This window comes from Symphalangus syndactylus, chromosome 8 (genome assembly GCF_028878055.3).
Source record: "Symphalangus syndactylus isolate Jambi chromosome 8, NHGRI_mSymSyn1-v2.1_pri, whole genome shotgun sequence".
Classification (NCBI taxonomy): domain Eukaryota; kingdom Metazoa; phylum Chordata; class Mammalia; order Primates; family Hylobatidae; genus Symphalangus; species Symphalangus syndactylus.
Window position 1 is genome coordinate 46,328,014 of NC_072430.2, and position 19,586 is coordinate 46,347,599.

Sequence of the window (19,586 nt, forward strand, 5' to 3'; positions counted from 1 at the left end):
CCTGTCACTGCTCTGACTACTAGGGATTCTGGCCTCTGGTCTTTTTGGGCCCTTGAGTAAATACATAAGGGGGCCATGTACTATCACTGACATCATGAACACTTTTCAGGTTAATACATATTGTCCTGTTCTCAAATGGTTATAATTGCCCAATATTATACTTATAGAGAGGCAACTAAGTATAGCATAGATACTAGCCAGAGCTCTGGAGTCAGGCAGGCCTGGTTCAGATCCTAGCTATGCCACTAAAGGCCATGCAACCTTGGGATAATTAATTTTTCTGGTTTTCAATATTCTTACCCATCAAACGGGAACAGTATCCCAGAGTAATTGCATGAAAGAAATGAGATTATACATGTAAAGATCTGAAGATAATGCATTTAATAAATCCTAACTATTCACATTATTGCATCTGTATATATTTGAATTTTGTACAACATTGTCTTTTTCACTAGTCACACGAAAAATACATGAAAGTGCTCTGATAATTTTAAAGCATCATATAAATTAAAGGTGTCATTGGTAATAATCTCATATGCATTTCTTAACCCTTCCATTTCCTTGAAGACTGAGACTACATCCCATGTCCCACAGCATATTGCACAATGATGGGCAAACAATACGCCCTCAGTAAGTGTTTCTTTTTTGACTGAAGCAACATGGCATAGCATAATGAGCACAGACATCAGGAGACTAGGCTGGGATGAAATTAGTTTAAGGCAGGAGAGCCAGTCTGCAGTCATAATTTATTCATTCAACAAGTATTTGTTGAACACATTCTATGTGCTAGATATTGAGTTCAGATAATTTCATCAAAAGAAGATTGTACAAGTTCTGACAAAGCCAAGCCCTTGGGCAGTCTCCACAATCCCAGCCCACTCTTAAAAGCACAAAGGCTGCAGCCACCATTGTCTGCCACTGGACAAATGGCCAACTGCTTTGGGGGAAGCCCCATCCTGCCTGGCTGTAAGTAGCTCTGATTGAGGGTTGGAGGAAGGAGTAAAAATGAGGGAGTGGGCTGCTTCCAACAGGACTGGCAGGAACTACTCCCTGTTAATTGATTTTTATTTACAGTGAATCAGTCCACAGTTCAATCCCCTAGCCTATACGATGCTCTTTCCCCTGGCCATCATCTTTCCCTCCCTGTCACCTACACAGTCACCCTGTCCCAAACCTTGGCCCACTTCATCCTGCCCTTCTGCGGTCACAGCTGCCTGCTGGGTGGGAGTCCGGGGGAATGGTATGTGTGGTCACCAGAGGGCACTGAGTGGGCTTCAGTGGCATGTGAATCCTGGCAGAGTCTCGGATCCCCGACGGGGAGAGGAGAAAGCACAAGCCAAGACAACGAGTGGGGGAAGGAGGCAGGGGCTAAGGTGATGGGTGGGGGGTGGGGGATGGGAACTCCAGTGTACACATTGACAGTCTCTATGTTGGCTTCACCAGCGCTTCTGCTGTTTGTCTCGTCCCTGGATTTCTAACGGTTGCCTTGAGATGCTCTGGCTCTGGTTTGTCAGGAAGGTGTGGAAGGATCCAGCCCATGGGCTGTGTGCCTGCTGCCTGTGGGATGGTACACCTGCCAGGCTCCGCCTCTGTCAGAAGCACTGGCCAAAGTCAAAGCCACAACAGCATCCCAGCCTGTGAGACTCCTCTCCAGCTGTCCTAGCAGAAGTCGGGCCCCTCTCAGTCGCTGACCTGCTAGAGGAGAGGATGTCTCCATTGTCTGGGAGACCTACCGGATTCCAAATTTGCATCTCTCCTTCTTTTCACACTGGGAGGAGACAAAGAGTTGGGGTGCAACAGGAGGAAAAACGAGGAGCCAGAAGAAGTGGGGAGAAAGGGACGGAACCCAGGATGGGGCTCTCCGCCAGGGGGTGCCTGGAAGTCTCTGGTCAGGCGTGGGCGCAGCTCTGGAGCTGCTTCCTGGTTACATGGCTTCTTTCTCTCTCTGGGAGCATCGACTGAGCTTCATCTCCGTCAGCTGGATATACCGAATCACGTTGGTGTCTGTGAGGAGAGAAATAAACCTTAGGGAACACCAGGTGAGGGCAACTATCACATTTACAAGGAATTAGCAAAGGCTGTGTCTGCAAACATCCAACAGGCCAGGCTCACTCAACCAAGGTCCCTTCTGCCTATCCATGGTGGCTGAGAGGGCAACTAGATGTCAGCCCTCTCCTTCACTGCCTCCTCTTAGCAAATGTGGACAGGTTGGCATGATCCTGGGGACATGAGAGAGAATGGGTGGGAGAGGAGAGAGAATTTCTCTCCCTCTTTCTATGCAGCAGCATATCCCAGTGGTTTCCCAGCCGGTGCAGTTAGTTTAGTGAGACCCCAGTTGGAGTTTAACATCAGGCAAGTTGCCAACTTCTCTGAGCCTCCTGTACCATCTGCAAGAAACAACCTCTATTTTTTTTTTTTTGAGATGGAGTCTTGCTCTGTCACCCAGGCTGGAGTGTAGTGGCACAATCTTGGTTTGCTGAAAACTCCACCTCTCAAGTTCAAGCAATTCTCCTGCCTCAGCCTCCCGAGTAGCTGGGATTACAGACGCATGCCACTGTGCCAAGCTTATTCTTATATTTTTAGTAGAGACGGGGTTTCATCATATTGGCCAGGCTGGTCTCGAACTCCTGACTTCAGGTGATCTGCCCGCCTCCCAAAGTGCTGGGATCACAGGTGTGAGCCACTGCGCCCAGCCAACAAGCTCCATTTTTGAATGCCAACCTTGTGCCAGGTTTCTAACATTCATGATCTCATTGAATCCTCACTACAATCTCGCAAGGTATGTATCCTCCTCCTCACCGTGACAAAATGGAATAGGGACCTAGAGAGATTAAGTCAGATGCCAAGGAGACACATAGTAAATGGTGTGTCTGGCTGCAAAGCCTGTCTCTCCTGAGGACTGTAATACCTGCCTCATGAAATTGCTCTGAAGCCCAAAATAGGTAAGTCTAAAAGTGCGTAAAACAATGATCAATAAATATTAGTCTAATGTAATTTTTTTTAAGCTTGAAGAGTTTAAAATGACTTTGCTTCATTGTCTTATTTTTGTCCTCATAAGTAGGGTCAGATGACCACCTCACCAAAACTGGGGCATTTCTTCCCAGTTCCTATTATTAGTGAGGACATGGCATGGAACAACTGCTAAGTTCTACACACACCAGAACATAAGAGTGACAGGGCTGCCTGGAATAGTTACTTCTGGAAGTAGAAATGAATACTATATCATAATGCTAAAAAATGCCAGGCGTATCCTCCAGAACAGTGCTGGCAGATAGCAGTGCTCCAGAAAATTCTGTTGAATGAGTCCAATGCTTAGTCTTCAAGCTGCTTACAGTTGGTGGAACAAAATTTATATATAGAAAATAAATAAACAACAAGGTGTTCTTTAAAAAGATAAAAAAAACTATACACTTGGACATTTGTAAGTTGATCCTAAAGTTCTTTAAAGACTTTGAAAGGAGGATTGCGTTAAAAAAAAAAAAAAAAAGGCTGGGTGTGGTGGCTCATACTTGTAATCCCAGCACTTTAGGAGGCCGAGGTGGAAGGATTGCTTGAGCCCACGAGTTCAAGACTAGCCCTGGCAACATAGCAAGACTTCGTCTATACAAAAAATAAAAAATATTAGCCAGGCATGGTGGTGCATGCCTGTAGTCCCAGCTACTGGGGAGGCTGAGGTGGGAGGATCATTTGAGCCCAAAAGCCGGAGGTTGTAGTGAGCTGAGATCACACCACTGCACTCCAGCCTGGGCGACAGAGCGAGACTCTGCCTGAAAAAAAGAAAAATTAACCATATAAACAATAACAATAGCAACATCAAGTCAAAGTTGTTTAAATGTTACTTCCTCAGAGAGGCTCTTTCTGACCACTTGGTCTAAAATAGCTACGCCCCCTTTACTCTTTTTTTTTTTTTTTTTTTTGAGACAGAGTCTTGCTCTGTCGCCCAGGCTGGAGTGCAGTGGCGCAATCTCAGCTCACTGCAACCTCTGCCTCCTGGGTTCAAGCGATTCTTCTGCCTCGCCTCCTGAGTAGCTGGGACTACAGGCATGTGCCACCATGCCCAGCTAATTTTTTGTATTTTTAGTAGACATGGGGTTTCACTATGTTAGCCAGGATGGTCTCGATCTCCTGACCTCCTGATCCACCCACCCCGGCCTCCCAAAGTGCTGGGATTACAGGCGTGAGCCACTGTGCCCAGCCTTACTCTTTTTTTTTTTTAGACAAGGTCTTACTCTGTCGCCCAGGCTGGAGTGCAGTGGTGCCATCTTGGCTCACTGTAGCCGCCGTCTTGGCTCACTGTAGCCACCACCTTCCAGACTCAGGTGATCCTTCTGCCTCAGCCTCCCAAGTAGTTGGGATTACAGGTGCCCGCCACCACACCCAGGTAATTTTTGTATTTTTAGTAGAGATGGGGTTTCACCATGTTGGTCAGACTGGTCTTGAACTTCTGAGCTCAAGCGATCCACCTGCCTCGGGTTCCCAAAGTGCTGGAATTACAGGCATGAGCCACCACGCCCAGCCTCCCCATTTATTCTTGATCTCTTTATTCTGCTTTATTTTCTTCACAGCGTTTATTACTACTAAATATTTCATTTGTTTACTATCTGTTTGCTTGTTTACCAGTTGACTTCTAGCCATCTATTGGTAGAGAGCCCCTCCCTGGGTTCTGTCCCCTCTCCACACTTTTTTTTCCCACTTACAATAGACAGTGAGCTCTTTGAAGGCAACAACTTTCTTTTGTTCACTACTATATACCTAGCAACATTGTACCCCCTCAATAAATATCTGTAGAATGAATGAATGAATGACGGGTGGATATGATCTAAGTGAATGGTATAGATAACACAAGTCCTAAGTAATACGATCTGACTGGAGAAATCAGAGCATGCTTCCTGAAAGGTGCTGGGCTTAGCATCAGATTTGCCTGTTTGTATTCTGTGTATTCTGTGTCATCAACAAGACGTGAGCTCCTCATGGTTAAGGACAGTGTCTTTTCATTGATTCCCTTGGTGCTCAGCACAAATCTGGGCACATAGTATGAATTCAATATACATATATTTGTTGAATAAGTAAAGAGAGCTGGATTCTGAATTGAAAAAGATGAGGGATTCTATACTCTATTTGAAGAGAAGAGGGGCCCGTGCTCCCTGGAACTCAAACCCTAGGCAAATGCATGGGCTGTGTGCTCCTCTTACTTAGGTCTTATCATATAGATCTGATCCCTAATTTTGCCATCTCTGTCCCTGCCTGGCCCTCCCATCCAAGAAAACTGCTGAAATGAGAAGGTCCCAGGAGCCAGCAGAGCAGGGAGGAAGCAAGAAAATGGCTATGTCCGCCTTACCTGTTGGTTGTTGGGTTCTTGCTTCTCTCAGGTAGTAGAGTGCTTTGTCATAGTCCCCAAGGTGGTAGAAGGCCACACCAGACCGGTAAAGGGCCTTGAAGTTCTCCCCTTCCTTCTTCAAGACTTTGAGGCAATATTCCTTGACCCGTTCATAGTTTACCAGCTCAGCCTGGAGCAGGCAGGCTATGGAGGAAGGGAGGGGAAATGCCATCAGGATGAGAGTGGCTGGCTCTGCATGTCTCCCTTGAGTTCTTTCTCTCCAGTGGTTTAGCAGGGTTGGGGTTTTCCACTGGGGTTTATGTCTTGGGATTTGTCTTCCAATAATCCTAGGCTCCCTGACCAGTTTCATCACTAACAAGCCATGTTAACAAGCCTTGAGCAAGTCACTTAACCTTGTGTTATGGGTTGAATTATGCCCACCCTTCCACCACCAAAAAATATGTTGAAGTCCTAAACTGCAGTACCCAAGAATGTGACCTTATTTGGAGACAGGGTCTTTACAGAGGTGATCAAGTTGAGGTCATTAGAGTAGGGCCTAATCCAGTGTGACTGGTATCCTTATAAAAAGGGGAAATATGAACACAAAGACAGACACACACAGAGGAAAGATGACGTGATAAAACATGGGGAGAAGATAGCCATCCATAAGCCAAGGAATGCCTGAGGCTACCAGAACCTCGCAGAGAGGCATGGAACAGATTCTTCCTCACATCCTTTAGAATAACAACCCACCAGCACCCTGATCTTGGACTCCTAGCCCCTAGAACTGTGAGACCATACATTTCTGTTATCTCAAGTCACCCAGTTTGTGGGACTTTGTTATAGGCAGCCTTAGGAATAAGCTACCAGAGGCAATCATCATCATCATCATCATCTTCATCATCATCATCACCATCATGGCCAATATTTGTTGAGTGCTTACCTTGTACAGATGCTGGTCTCATTGTTTTACATGTATTACTGATATAATCATCAGAATACTACGATGTGGGTACTATTATTGTTTCAATCATATAGGTGAGGAAGCTGAGGCCCAGAGAGCTCAAGAAATTTCCCAAGGCCACACAACGTGAAAGAGGCAAAGATGGGATTTAAACTGAAGCTGTCTGTCTCCAGAATCCAAGTCCTTCCTAATCTAGTTGTTGGAGGGATTATATAAAATAATGGCCATAAAGTACTTAATGTGGGCTTGGCACATAGCAAGCATGAAAAAAATGTTAGTTAACATTCTTAGAATTCTTTTTAGTCTTGTACCAGTAACATCTGCCTCTGACTTCCCTCAAGTTCCCTTTCATATATATTTGTCTCTGCAGTTCCTGAGAGAGGAGGCTTTCTGGTAGGCTAGTGACCAGCTCATACAAGCCACATGTCTGGACATGAGAGACGTAGGTGTCCCAGGCAAGAGGAAGCTATGGCAGGCAGGCCTCATGGTGGAGAGCTTCCCCATCCCACAAACAGCCATCTTTGAGTAAACCATGTCCCTTTGAGCTTTCTCTTACCAGCTCTGAGCCACAGGGAGCCACAGGGCTGGGACTAGAGTGATGACACGCTTGGAGGATGACTAAATAGCCTTGAAGAATGATTGAAATTTCGTGCCCTAGGCACCTCCCTCTAATCCCAACTCTGCTGAACCACCTTGCCTCCATTTAACCACTCAAATATCTAGTAGGCATTGGCCAACAGCAAAGTATGTTGTATACTTTGGAGGGATTACAAAAAAAGAGACAGGAAAAAAGCACCTGTCTGCTTCTTCAAAGCAAATAAAAACAGAGACTTAGGAGGCAAAACTGGTGCTTCTGTTCACAACCCGGCTGGGTGGCTGGGGGAGAATGCTGATGCTCTGTTCCTTCTTTGTGCCCAGGCTTTTCCACACTGACAGAAGACACCTCAGGATAGAGAAAAGTCACTGATTTCAATCTTCAGGGGTCTAACGTCAGTCATTCTGACCCCTTAAATAACTTCCCAGGTATCAGAATTGCTGAGATTTTTTAAGAGACCAGATTTTTCTTTGAGCATTTAGGACCAAAAAACTCCATTCTTTCACAGAATCGGGAGAAATACACAGACTCTCAAGATGAAGGTATGAGAACCAGGAAGTGAAAGAGAATCAGCCCAGATCTAGAAACTGACTTGTCAGGTTTCACTGGCTGCAGGGCAGAAAGCCAAGTCAACAGAAGCAACAGGCTGCTAACCCCCGAGGGCAGCTCTTGTTCACCCAGGACTACAATCTTCTGGTGCACCAGGGGGTCCTTCTGATAAGCTGATGCTACAAGCCCCCCTCCCCTCTCCTCCCTCCATGATGGGGTCTTAGGCCCTTCTGTCTCCTTCCTCACCCGCATGTTGTCTGAGCCTGAGCTGGTGCTTATACAGCTGTACAGAGAGAGAGGGGGGTTTCTGTAAAAAGGCTCCTGGATGTGAACCTCACTGACTGCTACCTGTGTGCGACTTGGCTCCAGCACCTGCTCCCAGAGCTAAAAGCTGTCCTGTCCACAGCTTCCACACTCCCTGCCTGAAGTCCTCTCTGACCGGGCCTAGCAGCCCTCTTCCCGTCCAGCCCTCCCTCTTCGAACAGACACTTCTGTTTGCTGACCCTGGCAGTCTAGGAAAAGGACCTTTTTTTTTTTTTTTTTAAAAAAAAAAAAAAAACAAAAAACAAGAAACAAAAACAAAAAAACAGTTTTTGAATGCATAAAATGGTGGTGACAGGGGGAGGGGAAGCAAAGGGGCCTGGAAATGGGGAAGCCTCCCCCTTCCCACAAAGGGTTAAAGGAACCACAGCAATCAATTTCTGGCACTTATTTGGTAAAAATATTTCTAGTTCCCCTGCAGATCCGGTGGGAACTGGCATACCTGGCTGTGGTCCAGGGTTCAGACCTGGGGGGAGGCAGGGTAGGCAGGGCTAGGCTGGTTATAGGGTGTGGAGCCTCAGCTGACACCACAGGCAGGGCCCAGAAAGATGGAGAAATGGCTGGGCCAAGAGGTAGAATCTGGATAAGAAGTTGGGATGCTAGGTCAGGACTCTTTTTTTTGTTGTTGAAATGGGGTCACGCTCTATTGCCCAGGCTGGAGTGCAGTGGTGCGATCTCGGCTCACTGCAACCTCTGCCTCCTGGGTTCAAGCAATTCTCCTGTCTCGGCCTCCCAAGTAGCTGGGACTACTACAGGTGCCCGCCACCATGCCTAGCTAATTTTTGTAGTTTTAATAGAGACGGGGTTTCACCATATTGGTCAGGCTGGTCTCGAACTCCCGACCTCTGGTGATCTGCCCGCCTCAGCCTCCCAAAGTGCTGGGATTACAGGAGTGAGCCACTGTACCCGGCCCAGGCCAGGACTCTTAAGGGAATCCAGGGGTGGAGGGGGTGAGAGCCAGGCTGGAGGCTGGCCCCAGCGCTACCTGCAGGTGATTTTTAGGCACCTCTCTGCTTTGGGTGGGTGGCTACTGGTACATCTAATAAGCCCATGGGATAGGTAAGATGGGATGACAGCAGGCACATGTGAGGGCTGAGGAAGTTAAGAAGAGGTGGACTGGCTGCCTCCTGATTGCTCCTTCCCCATCCCTGTAGCCATTAGCCAGGACCTGGGGTTGCAGTGGACCTCAGGATAAGTGGCATCGCCCCACAGTGTGTCCTCCTCATGGTTATTAATCCCTTCTCCGGTGTCAGAGGTGCTAAATACTTCACATACACTATGTCTTTTAATCCTCACATCAACTCCATGAAACAGGTTCTATTTTTATCCTTCTTTTATAGATGATGAAACTGAGTTCCAGAGAAATGAAGTAACTTGCTGAAGGTCACCTAGCTGGAAGGTGGTAGAATTAGGATATCAGCCCACTTCTGTCAGGCTTCCAAGACTGTGCACTTGACCTCTGGGGTGTCTGTGGGGCTGCATTTGAAGCCGTCGGAAACCCACACAGCCCCTGGGGAGAAAGAGAGGTCATCTGTGGAAACTCCCTTCTGCTGTGTTCCAAAGCTAACAAGTAAAAATTGATGCCTAACTGCTAGGCACTGGGTGGGGCAGTGGGATCAGGTGATGAGCTGACACCCGCCCCACCACCCACCTGGGGCTAACAGATGGGCAGGGAGGGCAGAGGTCATGTTATCTCAAATATTCACATGTGGGCTAACTGCTATGAAGGACAAAGGTAGAGAAGGAGCACACCCAGGCAGGAGGGGCCTTACCTTGATCTAAAGTATAATGGGAGGCCTTCCTGGAAGAAGTAGCATTTTAGCTGGGATCTAAAGATTGGGTATTTCTCAGCCTCAGCACTACTGACATTTTGGACTAGATGATTTTTTGTTGCATGAGGATGTCTTGAGCCTTGCAGGATGCTTAGCAGCTCCCCTAGCCTCTTCTCACTACGTGCCACTTGTGACAACCAAAAAATGTCTCTGGAAATTGCCAAGTATTCCCTGGGTGGTGGGGTGGTGGTAAAATCACCCATGTTTGGGAATCACTGATCTGGGTGAAATTGTGACTTTTCAAGGCAGAGCCGAGAAAGAGAGAGAGCGAGAGGGAAATGGCCTATTTGAGAAAGTTTGGGAAGCCATGCACGCCAGGTTGGAGCAGAGAACCAGAGGGAAGGGTGAAAAAGGTGAAGCTGGAAAAGAAAGAAACCATGACACAGAGACCCTTCTGGTCCACGCAGAGGATCTGGGACTTCATTGTGAGGCAAGAGTGGATTTGGATGATGAAATGATGGTGACTCAGGTGACCAGAGTGGAGGCGGGTAAGCAGGAAAAACGGATCAATGTAAGTGGCATCCAGGAGGCAGAGGTGACCAGCAGCAGGGAATTTCTGCAATATTTTCCCTCTGCTGTCCACATTTGCGAGGTACAGCCGTTCGTCCAGGAGATCTTTATTGTCGTTTTGGATTTCCTGATTGTCGAGAAGTGTTTCTCCATGTTGTGGTGACCTGGTCTCTGTTTGAATTAAGGATTATCGTGTCACAGTCTCTATACTCTGCCATTTGGCATGCATCGATATTTTAAAGAGCACTGAACTAGGAATCATAAGAGCTGGATTCTAGTCCCATCTTTGCCACTAGCCAACATTATGAAAATTACTTTCCCTTTCTGGGCATCTGCAAAATGAGGGACCTAAATTTCACTAAATGATCTCTACCGTCCTTTCAGACCTAATAGCCTCTAAATACAAATGTTTGCCACTTAATAGAAGGACAAAATTGTTTCACTGGTTCCTCTTCAAAAGGATTTCCATTCTCCCTATTATTCAAGGTCAGGTATCTTTTGTTGGGGAGGACAATCAGAACTGGTAAAGCAGGGATCAAGAGGGCTTCTGTAAGACAACAATTAGATTCCTGCTGTGTGGATTTTTTTTTTTTTTTTTTTTTTGGCATAGAGATTGGATTATGTTATGATACGGGTCTTCCCAAGTCATGGCACTGGGGTGAGACCTTCCCTGAAGGGAGTAAACATCTCCACCATTAGTCATCGTGAGCAGAGGAGGCTGTTGAGTTGGAAAGGTAGGTTTTGGACTGACTGGCAAGGGAGCCTGGCCTGGACTCTGTGGATATACTTGGATTCAAAGATGCAGTCACTTGGCAGCTGAAGAGGTACAGGGTGGGAGATGCATGGCTAAGGGCCTGGGCTTTCAGACAACCATATCTAGAGGCTCCATTGAAAGAAGTATTATTAACTTTCTGGCCTTTGGGTCTTCTGAAAAGGCTGAATAAATGCAGTGGCTTGGAATCAGCCAAATTGTGGAGAATGAAGACAAGCCTCTATCAAGGCATGGGAAGAAGTGCTAGAGGAGAAACAGCCTTCCTTGAGCCAAACAGGGTGATAGCAGAGGTGGCCAGTGAACTTACAAGAGAAAGGCAAATCTGGGGGACAAGAATTGAAGCTGCAAATCTCCAACCACCCCTCCCAAGTACAGATTCCTCCACTGCCAGCCTTAGGCGGTTAGGGTGTGATCTTATGAAAAGAATTGGCAGGCCTTCTGAGGCCCACAAAGGGGTCGTGTTTAGCAAATAGAGAATCAGCTACTCAAAGAGCCCCCGGGACACTCATGCACACGAAAATCCTAAGTGTGATGTTCCCCACAGCAACCACACTGACACCTCAGGCTAAAGCATGTCGAGTTCTCCTCACTCTGGCACCTGTTTTGTTTTTGTGTTTCCTGGTGCATGCAGGGCAAAATGCCACCCACCGGCATGAGATAAAGGGAAACCAGATGAAAGGAAGAACAAGTTCATGCAATCACTGGTTTTCTTCTCATAGCTGACTCACTATAGTTTGCCTTTACCTGCTGAACAGAAGGGAAACATGGGCTAAATGGAAGGAAGACCAGATCCACCTGGGGCCAGGAGCGAAGAGGAAGAACCCACTCTACAAGGCTGTCTCACTGTTTGGGGTTGCACCATATCCATTTGTACAGGATATGTTACAGTCCTCACCCTCAGTACCTAAGAATGTCACTTTATTTGGAGATAGGGTCTTTGCAGAGATGATCAAGTTAAAATGAAATCGTTAGAATAGGCCCTAATCCAATTTGACTAGTGTCCTTATAAAAAGGAGAAATTTGGACACAGAGACAGATACACAGAGTGGAAAGATGATGCAGTAAGATCTAGGAAGACGGCCATCTACAAAGCCAGTGAGTGCCTGAGGTTACCAGAAGTTAGGAGAGAGGTCTGGAACAGATTCTTCCTCACAGCCCTCAGAGGGAACCAACCCTGCCGACACCTTGATGTTTCACTTCTAGCCTCTAGAATGACAAGACAATGAATTTCTGTTATTTTAAGCCACCCAGTGTGTGATATTACAGCAGCCTTAGGAAACTAATACACCTTGCTAGTCACTGCTCTGTGAGATGGGCCCAGGAAATGGCCATTGCGTTCCTGGGGAAAAATTTTCCCAAAAGTTTGCCAAATTATTTGATTTGCTTTCAAATTTATTTCAAGAAGCAATGGCATAGTAGTAAAGTGGAAGAAGTTTGGGATCTGGACAGAGGTGATATTAAGAATAGTGAATGACTGGTATAGATCCTAACCAAACCAAATAGGCAAACAGTATTGTACCAGCTCTGGGTGCCCTGGCTGAAGACTAATGCTGGGTCTAGAGATACAGTCTTGAGCTGGAATCTGAGCTCTGCCACTCACTAGCACAGGACCGAGGGCGAGTTATGATGATCACCCTGGGTCTTATTCTTCCCATGTTAAATAGGAACTTTGTGGGAATGCTTATGATGATGAAATGAGATAATTAATGCACATTATATGCTTCTCACAGTGCTGGGACAAAAATGCATTCTCATAAATACTAGTTCTTTAGAAAGCCACTTATCAAATATGGTTTGCCCAGCAATGTGTACATGAATTGGAGAAAATTTCCATCTTGAGTCCTATATACAATATGTGGTACATACACAAAGCTACAATGTAATTTAAAGTAGATTTTCTATCTAAAGTAGATAATCTAAAGTACATTTTCACCCACTACCCACAAGGGCAGACAGGTGTCAGATGGCCAAATCCTAGAGCTGGAAATCTGCACATGTGTGCAAATAATTGTTCTGTTACGCTGTCAACTTGTGACATTTGGATACTTCTCTTGTTAGCGATTTGAAATATTCCCCTGGAGAATAAGAACCCTAGCCAAGGAGATGAGGAAAACGAGCAGAAGGATGAGGTGCTGCATGATGCACTCAAGAGAATCTGGCCCTGCACCAGTGGACAGTATCCATCCATCCTCCCAGAAAGGGAATAAGAGGAAGAGCAGGTCACCTTTATTTAGCATGAATGGGCCAGGCACTGCTCTGAGCATTAACTCATTTAATCTTGACAGTAATCTATTGTAGATTCTAGTATTTAGCCCATTTTTTTCAGATAGGAAAATGGAGGCCCTAGGAAGTCAAGTCACTTGCCCAAAGTCACAATGCTAGTAAGTGTCAGAGCCAAGATTTGAATTTAGGTCATCTGGCACCTGAGACTGTGCTTTTAACCATCATACACACTGCCCTCCTAGGATGCTTACCTGACTGTAATGATTCTAACTCAGTTCCTTCATTAGACATATTTGAGGCATGGGTGCTGCTTGCTGCAGGGCTTAAGTGTGAAACCCTAATTGTGCCAAACTGTTCTCACCTTCTAAGTAAATACTTCTCATCTGGAAACTTCCTATATAACCCTCTAGAACCTTCTCTCCCACTAGTTCATTTACATTCAGAGAGAAAAACATTCAGAGAGAAAAACAAAAAACAAGCAAACAAAACCAACTGCAAAGTTTCCCCTCCTCCTGCTGCGGCTGCTTTTTTTTCTAAGTTCTAAAACCACCAGCATCTCCAATTCCATTGAGAGTCTACTGTTATCCTAATAGGGCTGACATGACACGTTTCCTGTTTCTTCCTGAAACAACAGCTATCTTTGCTTAGCTAGTGCTTGCAAAACTAACCCCCCAATTATTATTTTTTACTTGAAACTTTTATTGTGATAATCGTAGATTCACCTACCATTGTAAGAAATACTACAGAGACCTCCCATACCCTTTACCCATTTTCCCTTAGCGCTAATATCTTGTAAAATGATAGTACAACATATTGGCTATGATATTGACACTGATAGAATCCACAGATCTTATTCAGGTTTCCCTAGCTTTACTTGTACTCAGTGTGTGTGTGTGTGTATGTGTGTGTGTTTAGTTATATACAATTTTATCGTGTGTAGGTTCCTCTATCCTCATCTCCCTCCTGTCCCACCACTTCCTCTTTAACCCCTGACAACTGCTATCCTGTTGTCTACTTTTAAAATTTTGTCATTTTGAAAATATTATCTAAATGGAATCACATAGCACGAAATCCTTTGGAAGGTGCTTTTTACACTCAGCATAATTTCCTTGCAATGCATCCAAGTTGTTGCATGCACCAATAGTTCATCCTTTTCAATTGCTCTGTAGTATTCCATGGTATGGATGTACTACAGTTTGTTTACCCATTCATCTGTTGAAAGATATCTGTGCTGTTTCCAGTATTTGGTTATTATGAATAAAGTTGATAGGAACAGTCAGGTATAGCTTTTATTTCTCTAAGATAAGAGCTCAAGAGTGCAATTCCTGGATCATAAGAGAAAGAATTCCATTTCTTGTCATCAACTATGATGTTGGCTTCAGTTTTTTTTGTAGATGCTTTTAACTGAGATCAGGCAATTTTGCTCTATTTCTAACTTGCTAAGAAATTATTATTTTTAAAATATGCTTGCCTAATGGTAATGCTTTGCAGAACCTGTTGGGGGGGGTCTCTCTAATGAGTCAGATCTACAGGTACAATCATCAAATGTGCCCTTTAGTTTTACAAAGAATAAAATTATTTTTCATAGCCACATTCTCAAATCAAGATCATTACAGTTATTTATGAAATGTGTCTCCCTTGCTCTTTCAGACAAGCATCTCTAGGACACCTTCAAATTCTCATACACCACCTACCACAGTGGTTATGCTCAATTGGCAGCAAGACCTAACATATATATAGTGTTTTACAACTCATTTAACCTTCATGGAGACTCCGGGAAATAGCTCAGAGAGTTAGCACCCTCCAAGTGGCTGTTTCTTTGTTTGTTTGAGACTGAGTCTCGCTCTGTCACCCAAGCTGGAGTGCAGTGGCGCTATCTTGGCTTGCTGCAACCTCTGCCTCCTGGGTTCAAGTGATTCTCCTGCCTCAGCCTCCCAAGTAGCTGGGATTACAGGCGCCTGCCACCAGGCCTGGCTAATTTTTGTATTTTTAGTAGAGCCGGGGTTTCACCATGTTTGCCAGGCTGGTCTCGAACTCCTGACCTCAGGTGATCCGCCCGCCTCAGCCTCCCAAAGTGCTGGGATTACAGGCGTGAGCCACCACGCCCAGCCCACAAGTGGCCGTTTCTTTGTTCACTCCAATACCTGTTTCTCCTGCCTGGTGCCCAGAGAGTCTCCCACTACTGTTGCTGCTATTTCCACTGCCAGGAGCTGTTTGGATTTATCTAGGGGCTAAATCTCCTTTGATTCCATTCACGTTAATTTCTGACCTTCCACTTTTCCATTCTAGTATGTGTTCGCACTAGATGGAAACAAACACTGTCAAGTGTGTCTTTTGTTTTCTTTGTTTTAGCAACACTGCCTTTGGAGAGCTCTCCTTTTCATCATAACCAAGCTGCTCCCTTGAATCCCTCTGATTCTTCACATGGATGCCCCACCTTTGGGATCACTACCAGAGCTGCTGCTTCCCACGCATCATCACTACACAATTTCGGGTAGGCACTTTTAGTAAACTTAGTCAATAAGGATTCACTCATCATGGCCTGTGCCCAGGGCTTCATAAGAAAAATGGAAAGCATTCAAGAGATATTGATATCTTCAAGGAGTTTATATTCTTTTTAATTACCCTCTGTTGGCAAAAATAGCTGTCAAAGTGGCAGGTGAAAGAGCTAGATGGAAAGTCAGTATAAAATCCTATAAGGTGAAAGCTTACATTGACAGTCCTTTAAAGCATATTGGAATCTGCCCAAGGGAGTTGTAATGCCAAAGCTTAAGGTCAGCTCAGCCCTTTGGCACCAATCTGGGTGCTATGGCAGAACACTTAGAAGTTATCCCACCTATGGCCCCTTACTTTCACTCTTGACTTTGGTGTAGTAGACAGGGAGAAGGCAGTGGTGAAAAGTTGGTAGGACAGAGCTGCTGTTTGCTGGAATCTTCATTAACACCCTTTCCTCAGTCTGGAAGCAGGACTTTGGAGTGCCCAGATTGGCCATTTGGAATGTGAAGATGAATATATTCCCAGAAATATTCAGAAGAAACCCATCGCCCCATATTATCTTTTCCTTCTCAGCTCTGGCCAAGTACACGTCACGTTCATTGGCAGAAACTCTAAGCCAGAATGGGAAGACCTTAGAAGCCAAAGTTCTATCCTGTTCTCATTTTGGACATTAAAGAACGTCTCCCCCGTTTCAATCCCCTCTCCTGCCCCAGAGACGTGTTCCCTGTTCCTATTGCCTCTCCCACCATCCTTCCCTCATGTCCTCAGACGTGTTTGGGGATAGGATAATTAACAGGCACATGTATAGCGGAAAGAGCACTTCTGTGGCAGCATTGTGTTATAATCCCAGAATGTTGGAAATAACCTAAGTATCCATCAGTAGATTAGTTAAATAAATAATGGGACATTGGTGCAATGGAACATTACACAGCCATTACAATCATGCTGTGGAACATTGAAAAATATTTTCAATGAAAACACTGGTGGAAAAAAATGAAGGTTGCTAAAGTTTGTACAGTATAAACCTGAATGTTGTGAAAAATAAATGTGTGTGTGTGTGTGTGTGTGTGTATCAGGGTGAAGAATTACTTTTTCTTTTAAAAGTTCTGCTCCTTCTGTATGGGTGAAGAATTTGTAACATCTATAGCAGAGTTTCTCTAAGGGAAGCAATTATCTTTTTGGAGGAGACTGGCTTCATCAACTGCTTCAGGTGGGGAAGGTGAAGCTTAGAGGTCAGTAGTAGGCACACACGTAGATGAAAAGATGCCCAGACTGCTTTGTATATGAAATGAAGGGAATCTGAGAGTGGGGAAACCTAAGAAGCTGAGAGGAGCTGGAGGGGAGAAAGAGTCCAAGCTGCATGGCGGGAAGCTGGAACCTGCCAAAAAACGTGAGTGATCCATTCGAAATTCCTGGTGGTCTGATGGCCAAATGAGTTTTAGGAGGAAGAATTTCTAACATTCAATTTTTGAGATGTAAACTCCTTCTGTATCCCATAACCTTCAGTAAAGTCTAGTGAAATTATACATCTGGGTGTAGTGGTGCCGTGGAACGTGAAAAGGAAGTAGCAGCAACAGGAAGTCGAGTGGCCCCTTGGTTGTCATGCAAACAGAGTGAGCAGCATCCTGTGGGAGGGGAGAAAAGACCGGAGGTCCCTGCAGTGGCCCCAGCCCATGTGAGAACAACCCCTTGTTTCCTAAATACACTGGGAAAGGTAGACCTGAAGAGGGCTGGCTGATGTTTATTTTACATATAAATGATCATACACCCACACGGAAGAAAAACAGCAAGGAAATAAACCAAAACAGTTAACTGTTGTCATCTTGGGGTGGTAAATGACAGTTTTACCTTCTTGTTTTTTTTTTTTTTTGAGAGGGAGTCTCGCTCTGTTGCCCAAGCGACGCTTGGAGAGCAGTGGCACGATCTCAGCTCACTGCAACCTCTGCCTCCCAGGTTCAGGTGAGTCTCCTGCCTCAGCCTCCCGAGTAGCTAGGACTACAGGTGCATGCCACTGCACCCGGCTAATTTTTGTATTTTTAGTACAGACGGGGTTTCACCATGTTGGCCAGGCTGTTCTCAAACACCCAACCTCAGGTGATCCACCCACCTCGGCCTCCCAAAGTGCTGGGATTACAGGCGGGAGCCACTGAGCCTGGGCTTCTTCTTTGTAATTTCTTATATTTTCAATGCTAAATTAAATTTAGCCTAAAGCTGCCTCCTTACATATTCTAAGTTTGGCCTAAAGGTTTCTTTGTACATAATGAACCATAGTAAACTGAAAACTAGCTGGATGTGTAAACAGTCTGCAACCTACTCTTATGCCAATCAACTGAGTTTTAGCCAATCAAAGGCAACCGACTGTTCAAACCGAGTTCAAATAAGGCAAATGCAGAGCTGTTAAGTATCAGCTGTTTCTGTACCTCGCTTCCATTTTTTTGTACAGTGGCTTTCCTTTTTCTGTTTCGTAAATCTTCTTCCACCATGTGGCTGCACTGAAGTCTCTCTGAGCCTATTCGGGCTTGGGAGGTTGCCCGATTCACGAGTCATTCTTTGCTCAATTAAACTCTGCTAAATTTAATTTGTCTAAGGTTTTTCTTTTAGTATCAATAACTTCTGCAACTATGATGCTTTACTTTTGTAATTAGAAATTTTTTTTTTTTGAGACGGAGCCTCACTGTTGCTCAGGCTTGAGTGCAGTAGTGCAATCTCAGCTCACTGCAACCTCCGCCTCCCGGGTTCAAGCAACTCTTCTGCCTCAGCCTCCTCAGTAGCTGGGACTACAAGCATCCACCACCACGTCCAGCTAATTTTTGTATTTTTAGTAGAGACAGGGTTTCACCATGTTGGCCAGGCTGGTCTCAAACTCCTGACCTCGGGTGATTCACCCACTTTGGCCCCCCAAACTGCTGAGATTACAGGCATGAGCCACCACTCCCAGACAGAAACTATTTTTAAAAAGTCACCACTAACCATTATCATCCCTTCAGAGAGAGCTGGGGGATGAGGGGAAGAGGAACTTGGGAGGAGAGGTGTGAGAAGGGTTTCCTAGGCAGAAAGCACTGCCTTTTCATGGCGCACTGTCCTGGGGATGCTTAGGGTCATGAGGGACCCTGGGTGTTTTGGTGGAGGAGCAGCTGTGAGCAGATCCAAGGGACACACCTGCTAGTGCTCTCACTCCCAAGATGCCTGATTAAGCCAAGGACTTTCTTCAACCTACCCCAGTAAGGAAGCTCAGTAAGCTGGCATCTGCCTGATGCACAAGAGGGTGGGTGGGGCAGGCCCGAAGCTACCAGCCCCATGGCTTCTCTGTCGGATGTCTCCTTCTCCTATGAGCCTCTGCCATCCTCTGTTTCTCTTCCCACCAGAAAGCCTTCTTTCTTGTTAAGCTCCCCTGGGGACTCAAATGATCACAGCATGTATCTTCTCTTCCCAGCAGGCAAATCCTTATTTTCCACTGTCAGATTCTCAACTGGTCTGACTTGTGAGAGTGCCTGAAGTTCTTTCCCTGCTGTTTCATTTCAAAGGCAGGGTCAGGGGGAATCCTGGGGCAAAGTGTGAAAAGTGGCAGAGAACAGGCACTGTCTAACTGAGCCTTATTCACTTGGAGAATCTCAGGCTGGAGATGATGTGTGCCTAGAACCCACCGTTTCTAAGTGTTTCTTAGACTGATCCAAATCCTGAGAAGCTGGAAAGGGCACAGACCCCTGACCCACGGGCTCTTGGTCATGGTGGAACTCTGTGGTCTTTCAACTAACTGATGAGTTATATGTTCACTCAGCCTCCCTTGACCAGGAATACACCAGGCATGGTGGTGGACAATGTCCACACCAAAAGCTGTTGGCTTATACCTTCTCACCTCCCCTGTCTTGCAGACACTTAGGGAGATGGCACTCTTTCCCCTGGCCCCTGTTTTGTCCTCACCTTTTTGCTCACTTGCTTCCCGTGTTTCCCCATAGCCTTCTTTGCTGCATTCTTTCCCCCTCTTTCCCTATATTTTCCTCTGTCTT

The 19,586-nt window shown here is 45.6% G+C and overlaps 1 protein-coding gene across 1 annotated transcript in view; it reads right to left on the reverse strand.

Annotated features, from left to right (window-relative positions):
• Nucleotides 1–358: 358 nt before the first annotated feature.
• The window catches only part of TTC9 (tetratricopeptide repeat domain 9), a 31,156-nt gene continuing 11,928 nt past the window's right edge, over nt 359–19,586 (reverse strand). Inside the window, exons 2-3 of the mRNA XM_055288966.2 lie at nt 5,339–5,521; nt 359–2,004 (exon numbers count right to left, since the gene is read on the reverse strand). Of these exons, the coding sequence (XP_055144941.1) occupies nt 1,925–2,004; nt 5,339–5,521 (263 nt within the window). The 3' untranslated portion in view covers nt 359–1,924. The remainder of the gene's footprint in view (nt 2,005–5,338; nt 5,522–19,586) is intronic.